A 9,721-nucleotide genomic window follows, 5' to 3' on the forward strand; every position below is an offset into this window, starting at 1 on the left:
TCAGCAGCAGGTACATAAAGACACCTAGCATCTAATACAAAACCTACTGTTGTTTGCTGCAGTCTCTTAATTCCAAAGGGTTTTGGAGCAGACTCTTGAGCAGGTAATTTGCTTTCAAAAGTATAAAGCACCTGCATCTGCCACTAAATGAAAAGCCTTTGGTTTAGAACAATGATTTTTTAATTGGTTGTTTCCATGTAACCACTATCCTTCACTTAAAAAGTTCACCGTGTTCAGAAACACAACCCAACCCAGGGTCTGAACTTCAAGAGAGAGAACACTTTACCTCTGCTTAGCATTGCAAAGCTCACAAGCACATGCACAGCAAATAGTTCTTTTAAACCTCTCTCAGTGAAGGTTATAAAGTCTATACAAGAGTTCTGCATTGCTGTACCTAAGCAGATGTTTTTCAGACACAATTTTCCCTTACCCTTAAAGGGATTTTGAGAAGCACTTCATCATCTCCTAATCACTTTTTGATTAAGTGGACTTCCCGCCTCTGATTCTGGATCACTGCTTGTTCAACTTTTTTTTTTTTTCCATGTCTCTTGAAAAAGTGTCTATTAGAGACCAAAACTATGGGGTCTGCCTACAGGTTTAGGTGAACCTCTAATTGTTACTGTTTGGAACTAGAGAGCAAACAAAACTGCAGATGACACAGATGGAATTATACCTACTTTTTCATTTCAAAATGCTGCTTGAACACATTTCTCTGTTGCTCATATACTGGAATTTTAGTAACTAGAAAGGCAATCTTCCCCTTCTGTCCTGGAGGCATGTTTTGGAGATGCTTTTCAGCAATCAGAAGTGCAACCAAGGTTTTTCCAGATCCTTTTAAACAATGAAGAGGAAAACAAATCATAATTACCAAGAAGGTAGATTTACAGACTTACGGTGAGCTTTTAAAATTTGGTAATGGTTTCAGCTGATGTTTAGAGTATCCCATAAAACCTGTAAGCTGAAAACATTGCACTAACAATTTAAGACTCTCTGGACAGACCTCTGTACTTGCATCAAGCTTGCTTAGCACCAATTCTACAACAGTATCAAGTATCTGGATCAAGTAGATTATCTACCATATTACACACATACTATATCAGTGGTCACCAACAAAGTCGATCTCGGTGGGGCAGGGGAAGGGGGTGAGGGGCAGGGTAGATCCTGGGGTGCCAAAAAGTGATCTGCACTATAAAGATGTTGGAGACCACGGTTATTTTACAGACACCTGTACAAACTGACAGTCCTTAAGTACATAGGATTATGGCTCTTGTGCCTCTCATTCAGATGGTATTAGCTTTATTAGTTTAAATAAATAAAAATTCCCTTTTAATCATGATCTCTTTAATCTAACAAACATTGAAACACAGATAGTCTCATTTCACTTCAGTTCCTTATGATTTTGGGTTTCTTGCGTCCCACCAGCATCTTTAAAAGTGTCAATACTCCTTTAGAACAGGATTTTTTCTTAATTCCTTCTATGGTTGGCGGTGTCAAAATAAGCTATTGAAAAAATCCCAGAAACATGAAATGGCAGATAGAAGGGAAACAGTGTGAGGTCTAGGGAGCTCCCACATTCAATTCTAACTGTTTAAGGCCCATCAAAGTTACTCTTCAATTTTTCCAAGTATCCCTTTAAGTCAGGTTCAGACTTTCTAGTACCACATTTTGCATTGCTCTGTATACTGTTTATTTTATGGACACACAAAAATCTTTGCTATATTTGGAAGGTAGCGCACACAGATCATATAATGTACTAGTAGGCTACACATGAGCAACAGATAGGGCCATCCCTAGGGTATGTAGAACTGGGGCAACTGCCCTGGGCCCTGTGCTTTGGGGGGGCCCCGCAGAACCAGACGAAGCGGCTGCGGCCCCTGGGCAGAGGGGGCGGGGCCCCCTGCCACGGGCCTGCCTGGAGCTGGTGGCTCAGCCCCACGCCACAGAAGAAGCACAGAGACCACCTCCCCTTTGCAGGGGTACCATGGTCCCATGCAGTGTTAAGGGGGCCCCACACAGACTGATTTGCCCCAGGCCCTGTATCCCCCTAGGGTCAGCTCTGGCAATGGACATTACAAATTCTTCCCCCTATATGCAGGTCTCCATGCTATCCCAGAGTTGACAGATAGTACGTTTTGGGCATGTCTACACGTGCTTGACAGATACATCACTGTAGTGGCATGCTCCCCGGTTATAGTGTGCCGCTGTAGTGACAAAATCTAACTATGCGTCATGCACACAGCGCCATGACCTCCTGTACTGCTCCACGCTTTAGTACTTCCAAAAAGGTGCAGTGCATGCTTGGGTAGCCCGTGCTGCTGAAAAGCAGACCCAGGCCTCCCAGAGCTGTGCTGTGGCTACCGGCCAGGCTCCAGCTGGCAGGACTGTCATGACTGCAGCCCTGAGAGCCCCCCAGAACCCCAGGTAAGGCTGCTGGGGCCAGCATAGTGCTGGTCCCAGCCTTCCCTACTGCTCCTGGGTAACTTGCCGTGTGCCAAAGCTTGAGTGGCATTGGCATTCCCCAGGGACAAGTAGCTGCAGTGCAAGGTGCACCGCTGCCAGTTGTCCCTGGAGAACCAAACGTCCGTGCACGTCTGGACGCACTGGGAATAAACATAGGCTTACCAGTTGGAGCACATATTAATGTGTTTTTCCCATTGATAGCAGGCCTAGCAAGCTCCAGCTGATAACTTCGAGCCTTCTTTGGTACATAAACAAGATCTTCAGACACTTCTAGAACATAAATTAGCAAAATTAGGTTAGAGTGCTCATATATCCCCCCCATACAGACAAACACATCCTTTAAGAGGTTACTACAATGTAAAATTCTAATGTCATAACACATTTAAGTTGCCAGATATCTTACCCGGAGGAGAACACTGATTCCCACTGAAATTGTCAACTTCTCCTGCTTCAGAATATGTTACTGTTATGTCAAAGGCACTTCTCTCCTCATCCTGGTCATCCTTCATTTCAACATTCTTCTCTTTATCATTACCTGAACAATGCCAAGAGAAACATCTTATCTATCTTTCCTACTTTCAAGTGTCATCTTTTTCACAGGGCAAGACAGAAGTTGTGACCTACAGGATGGCTTATCAGCTAAATAGTTGGCTGCTGGAAGAGAGGAGGTAAAAACAAGGATGCCTCATCCAGATTGGCTTTACAATCTATGAGAAACTTTTTGAGGCCCCACATCTTCAATAACTCAAAGCTTGTTTCAGCAAACCTTTGCCTTTTTTAAAAGGCCAAAGGAAAAAAAAATACAAAGTCCAGCTTCTTCCCTGCTCTACTCCACCCCAGCCTCAGGACTGGTAAAGGAGAACTTGTGAACCAATCCTCTCTTTGTAGCAGCAAGACTGCAGACCTGTTACAGACATTAACCAAAATAAAGAAAAGCAATGTCTTGGGGGGCCCTAAACAGCTTTACCAGTGCAAGGCTTTTGTCTTCTTTTGCATTCCTTGAAATGGGAAGACTACCCCTATACCTTGTGTAGATATCCAAAATCTTATTTCTGACCAACTTGACAACATTTGCTAAAATGTTACTTGGTCCTTCTAACATGTGGGGTTTCACAGCATTCTTATAAAACTATCACTGAATTTTGACAATGCACACAAGACCAAACTGTGCAGCGAAGTTACCTTTGATTCATTTCTAGTTGAGAACACATTACTAAAGTGTCGTTGGTAGGCTGGAGAGATAGAAAATAGCTCAATACAGCATTTAGTCCAGCTCCAAAAAGTACTTGTTTTGTTGCACCTTTGACCACCAAATCTTCTTGACTATTAGAGTTGTAATGCTCATAACACAGATGATTTCCTAGATGATTCAAAAGCACTCCCCAAAGAACAAACTTTGGTTTCATTAAGCTAATTGTTAGTGGAATCCCAAAGTCACAAATATATGGTTTTAAAATATAGCTGATAGGGGATAAAATAAAGAACTGAAGACAAAAAATTATGACTTGGTTACCATAATATAAAATAATCACAAAATAAGAGCCAACCACAAAAATATAGACACTGTTTAAAAGTGCCTAGTACTAAACAAAATATATTTTTTCCATTTGGTTATTAAAATATCAGGCACACACAACATGGTCCACAGTGAAGTAGATCCAGATTAAAAAGTTATGTCCTTCATAGTTAAAAACAAGCAACATCTGAGAACACAATGAAGTTAGCAAATTATTTTTCCCCAATTGGTTTTCATTTCAATAGAGCAATGTGTGTACAGTCTCTCTTTAGCTAAAAATTCTGTACAAAAATAATGTGCAGAAACATCCCTAAGGATTTTTAATTTCAAGTTGTTTAAAAAAGGCTGCATCAGAAAACAAGGTGGGGTTTGTTTGGCTTTTTTTTTTAATTCAATTAAAAAAAACATTCAGGCTGATAACATCCCTTCAAGTTAATTTTACCTTCTGGAACAAGATGTGTGTGTGATAGCAAAATAGAAGCTTAAGTAAAAAAGCATAAAGAAAATAATTTGCAAATTACCTTCTTTCATATCCCAGAGTTTACATGCATGGTCATAGCCTAATTGATGCAGTGCTAGCTGAAATTCTTTAGGCCAGTTTTCTTTGTCTGACCTACAAAGGCACTCAACAAGTTTTGCTGCACCGGCTGATTGGCCTCTGTTTTCTACAAGCTGCATAAACAACAAATGAGATTTGTTACTGCTTCTAAAGACAAGTTTGACATTCAAAAGAAAATCTTGTTTAGTTTCTACAGAAGAAACCTTTTAAAATTTCTACTGTTCATTTTCAGGACAGAACAGTATACTAAAAATTGCAAACACTAAACATGCATAATTTTTTGTACACACACAATCCCACTGAACTCAATTGGGCTACTTGTGTATGTAAAGTGATGTCTCTGACATGTCTCTTTGCCCTGCCTGTAAAGGGTGCAGTGTAACGTTATTTCACCTTAATAAAGTTGAGCTTAGTTACAAATGACTTTTCAACACACACCACATACACAAAATGTTACTGTAAATAATGGTAGGAGGGTTTCTAATGGGCAAAGACACATCTCTTTCAAATGATACAAAGTGAGTAAGTAGATAATAACCTTATTATTTTAAAAAAACCCAGAATATATCTTTAAAACAGTCCCTCTCAGACAAAAAACCCTGTAAGAATAGGGCTGGAGATTGCTTCCTTGGCTACATTGTAATATTTCAAACATGTCTCTGGGCGTGTCTACATGAGAGACTAACTGCGAGGTAGACTAATTCTACTGCGCATGTTTAGACTATTATCCTCTGCATATGGCTGCACTTTAAAACCTTCTAGGATTTGGAACTGAGATTGGAGGGACTGGTGAAATGCAGTCAAGCTGGTGATGCAAAAAGCTTCAGATTTAAAGCTTCATTTTGCGTTTTATTGAAAATAGTCTTTAAAAAAAACCCCAACCCCCCCCCACAAAAAAAAAACCCTTTCTAAAAGGAAAAGTCTCTAAAATTACTAAACAAGCTTGGTTGCTACTGCAATTTTAAATTCCCTAGCAGGTGAAAATAAAAAGCAGCTGCTTTAAACATTTATTTTTATTCTCTCAATATTTGAAAAGAAAAGGACAATAAAATTAATGGAATGCATATTTATATTTCAGCAAAGATCTGTAGTAGGATGTCTCCACTAGATACCATTAGAGTAACACCAACATACAATGCATGAGAACTAAGACTACCTGTTTCTTCCATTTCCCTTTTACATGGTCTCTCTAAGTTACAATATACATTTATAGATAAAACTCCACCACTGTGCTTGGCATGTTATGCAATTCAATCTACTGTGGTAGAGGGCTGAACAAGTTTGAGAGCTCCTGCTCCCTCAGAGAATACCCTGCCAAATGCTGTGCTGTCAACATTCAGCATGACATGGGGAAAGGTGTGATTCCTCCAGTAGGCTGGTGGTTAGGGGCTTTATGCCCCCAATTAGAAGCCCAATCCCTCCAATCTCAGTTCCAAATCCTAGAAGGCTTTAAAGTGCAGCCATATGCAGAGGATAATGATCTAAACTTGGGCTAACAGACAGCAGCAGCAGGCTGCATCCTCCTACCCAAATGCATGAGACAGAAAGTCAACTGAGTTAGTGCCTCATAGCCAAAAAAGATGGAGGTGTAAACCCCAGGAACTAATAGGGTATGTAGTCCTTCAATCAAAGAGCTGATGCTGCCTTTGCCATCTTCTCTAGTTGTTTCATATGACCCATCAACACCATCTTACTCTTTTTCTGGGTCCAGGATCAGAAAAAGCTCTCTCATCTATATTCTAACCTCAGCTAGACATCACCAGCACTATCTAAATCAGATGAGACAAAAAGTTGAGTGGCATTAATACGGGAAACACCATACCCGATTCCACCTTATAAACTATTTCCACAGCCTGTGTTGAACAGGTGTGGTGACAGAATGGCTCTGGGAGGCACCCCACACAGCAGCTCCTTCAGAAAAGGAGAGATTCTCCACAAGAACACACCAACATATTTGAGAGAAGAAGCAAAGCTGCTGAGGACCGACTCAGATCCCTCCCCCTGGGTTTGTAGGTCACTCAACCACACCAGCTCACAATTAGCAATATTAGCACAGCCACATGTTCTTTATCCACTGCTAAAAAGAGACTGACCAACCTGACCAATGCACTCTGTGCTAGATCCAAGACCATATGGAGACTGACAAGGGCTCAGGAGATCTGTCTCATCACAACATCCTCCATGATCTTTGCCAAGATTAGAAGGTGAGATTCTAGTCAATACTGAGTTAGACTGCTCAAGACAAACATGCTTAGCCCTGAAAAAGGCCACACAACTGCTTCCTGCAATGGAACAGGCAAGCCACCTTCTCCATGAGGGGCACTCACTCTCTCATTGGATAAGCAAGGGATCCAATACTTCTTGGCTACAACACCTGAATGAACAAAGTTACTCAAACACATAAGCATTTGCAGGATTGGGATACAGTATATTTAAAAAAAAAAGGGGGGCGTTTAATATTGAACAAAGCACAAGCACACTAGAAAAGCGCACTGCTAGCACCTGCATTTTCAAACCCTTTCATCTCCTCTGGAACAATCATGCAAGATCAACTTCTATAACTGTTGGAAGATTATTAGATTTATAGAAAGACCAAAGGGCATTTAAAATGCTGCAGGTGAATCACATGTTGTCAAAAGTACACAACTGATAGCACTGGCTACAGATAGCTATCTTGCAGGTACATCTAATTATAAAAGTTCCAGTCACATCTCAGCTGCAATTATATTCCTAAAGATCATGTTCTTTTATTTTTTGAAGAAGATAGGAGAAAAAGAAACTTTCTCATTATACTGACATAACTGAAGGTATGCTCAGGATTACATAGGGTTGTTTGCTCTGCAAGTCAGGATATAATTTGGATTCTGATATCATACCCGTTGAATCTCTTCACATTCCCTATTTATGAGACAAGAATTTATTAAGGGAATTATATCTCCGGCCTTGATTTCCAACATGGTGGCCTCTATACGCTTCAGCAGTCGTCTATGCATCTCCAGTTGCTCAAGTTTTCGAAAATCCCAGTTTTCAATTGCTTCTGCCAGACCAGTGTAACCTTAAGAATACATGGAGAAATGAGACACTAAAAAAGTATAACTTCTAGTTTAACCAGATCTTTATGGACTACATATGATTTTACCTGACCGGCGGCAGACACGGACACAGCAGTGGAGGCAACAGCAGCTGATCCCCCTAAGGTAAGTGGGACAGAGGGAGCCGGCACAGCTGAGCCGGATCCGGAGGGGAAGCCCCCCGGATCCCTTTTACTTGACCCAGTAGGGAGCCACACTCCCAAGCCGTGCACAAACAGGCATGCTCTGTAAGGGCGCGCTGGTATTTGCGCCGGCGTTTGCACAGGCGGGCAAGCAGGAGGGGCCAGGAGGAAGTCTTGGTAAGGGAAAGGCAAAAGCACCAACCAATAAATAAAAACGGTGTGGACATGGAGTGCCACTAGGGTCCCTGCCCGGGGGGTGCCGCCTACACGGGGCTCCTCTGAGGCTTCCACCCAGACGGATGCCCATGAGGGGGGTTGGCGGCACCCTGCCCCCTGGCCTCCAAGCCCAAAGCGTGACAATCCCCAGGTGGATCAAAGGGGGCAAGAGTGCTCAAAAGCCCCCCATGGCTCACCAAAAGCATCCACGAATGCCACAAAGCCAAAAAGGAGGCGTACACCCAATGGAAGGGAGGGGCCATCATCAAGGAGGAGTATACCTCCTTGGCTCGAGATTGTAGGGTGGCTATTAGGAAGGCTAAAGCAGAGATGGAAATGGGACTAGCAACCTGGATCAAAGATAACAAGAAGTCCTTTTTTAAATACATAGCAGGTAAAAAGAAGGTGCCAAATAATGTGAGGCCTCTGCAGGACATGCTTGGTAATCTGGTGGTAGCACCAGATGACAAAGCTGATCTCTTTAACAGATTCTTTGCTTCCATTTTTCTGAGCAGGGACAGGGACAGGGACAACCCCCCGCACTGGGATTCCAGACGGACCCAGGGGAGGCGCAGCCAGGCCCAGGGTCAGTGAGGACCTAGTCAGGGAACTTTTGGAGGGACTAGATGTGTTCAAATCAGCAGGTCCTGATGACCTCCACTCCAGAGTGCTTAGGCACCTCACCAGAGCGCCACAAGTGCTCATAAAGCTGTGCCAGCTGGGGAGAGGTCATTGCAGGACCGCTGGCACAGCTTTATGAGCACTTGTGGCGCTCTGGTGAGGTGCCTAAGCACTCTGGAGTGGAGGTCATCAGGACCTGCTGATTTGAACACATCTAGTCCCTCCAAAAGTTCCCTGACTAGGTCCTCACTGACCCTGGGCCTGGCTGCGCCTCCCCTGGGTCCGTCTGGAATCCCAGTGCGGGGGGTTGTCCCTGTCCCTGTCCCTGCTCAGAAAAATGGAAGCAAAGAATCTGTTAAAGAGATCAGCTTTGTCATCTGGTGCTACCACCAGATTACCAAGCATGTCCTGCAGAGGCCTCACATTATTTGGCACCTTCTTTTTACCTGCTATGTATTTAAAAAAGGACTTCTTGTTATCTTTGATCCAGGTTGCTAGTCCCATTTCCATCTCTGCTTTAGCCTTCCTAATAGCCACCCTACAATCTCGAGCCAAGGAGGTATACTCCTCCTTGATGATGGCCCCTCCCTTCCATTGGGTGTACGCCTCCTTTTTGGCTTTGTGGCATTCGTGGATGCTTTTGGTGAGCCATGGGGGGCTTTTGAGCACTCTTGCCCCCTTTGATCCACCTGGGGATTGTCACGCTTTGGGCTTGGAGGCCAGGGGGCAGGGTGCCGCCAACCCCCCTCATGGGCATCCGTCTGGGTGGAAGCCTCAGAGGAGCCCCGTGTAGGCGGCACCCCCCGGGCAGGGACCCTAGTGGCACTCCATGTCCACACCGTTTTTATTTATTGGTTGGTGCTTTTGCCTTTCCCTTACCAAGACTTCCTCCTGGCCCCTCCTGCTTGCCCGCCTGTGCAAACGCCGGCGCAAATACCAGCGCGCCCTTACAGAGCATGCCTGTTTGTGCACGGCTTGGGAGTGTGGCTCCCTACTGGGTCAAGTAAAAGGGATCCGGGGGGCTTCCCCTCCGGATCCGGCTCAGCTGTGCCGGCTCCCTCTGTCCCACTTACCTTAGGGGGATCAGCTGCTGTTGCCTCCACTGCTGTGTCCGTGTCTGCCGCCGGGGAGGGGA

General features: G+C 43.9%; 1 protein-coding gene across 3 annotated transcripts in view; it reads right to left on the minus strand.

Annotated features, from left to right (window-relative positions):
- Positions 1-9,721, minus strand: part of DDX58 (DExD/H-box helicase 58) — a 40,734-nt gene that overhangs the window by 18,614 nt on the left and 12,399 nt on the right. Inside the window, exons 3-7 of one of the 3 annotated variants that reach the window (XM_006024968.3) lie at positions 7,412-7,590; positions 4,498-4,648; positions 2,864-2,995; positions 2,623-2,730; positions 678-831 (exon numbers count right to left, since the gene is read on the minus strand). In XM_006024968.3, the coding sequence (XP_006025030.1) occupies positions 678-831; positions 2,623-2,730; positions 2,864-2,995; positions 4,498-4,648; positions 7,412-7,590 (724 nt within the window). The remainder of the gene's footprint in view (positions 1-677; positions 832-2,622; positions 2,731-2,863; positions 2,996-4,497; positions 4,649-7,411; positions 7,591-9,721) is intronic. The other 2 variants (XM_025205738.1, XM_025205737.1) reach the window with 2 other exon arrangements.

Source organism: Alligator sinensis, unplaced genomic scaffold (assembly GCF_000455745.1).
Source record: "Alligator sinensis unplaced genomic scaffold, ASM45574v1 scaffold649_1, whole genome shotgun sequence".
Taxonomy (NCBI): Eukaryota; Metazoa; Chordata; order Crocodylia; family Alligatoridae; genus Alligator; species Alligator sinensis.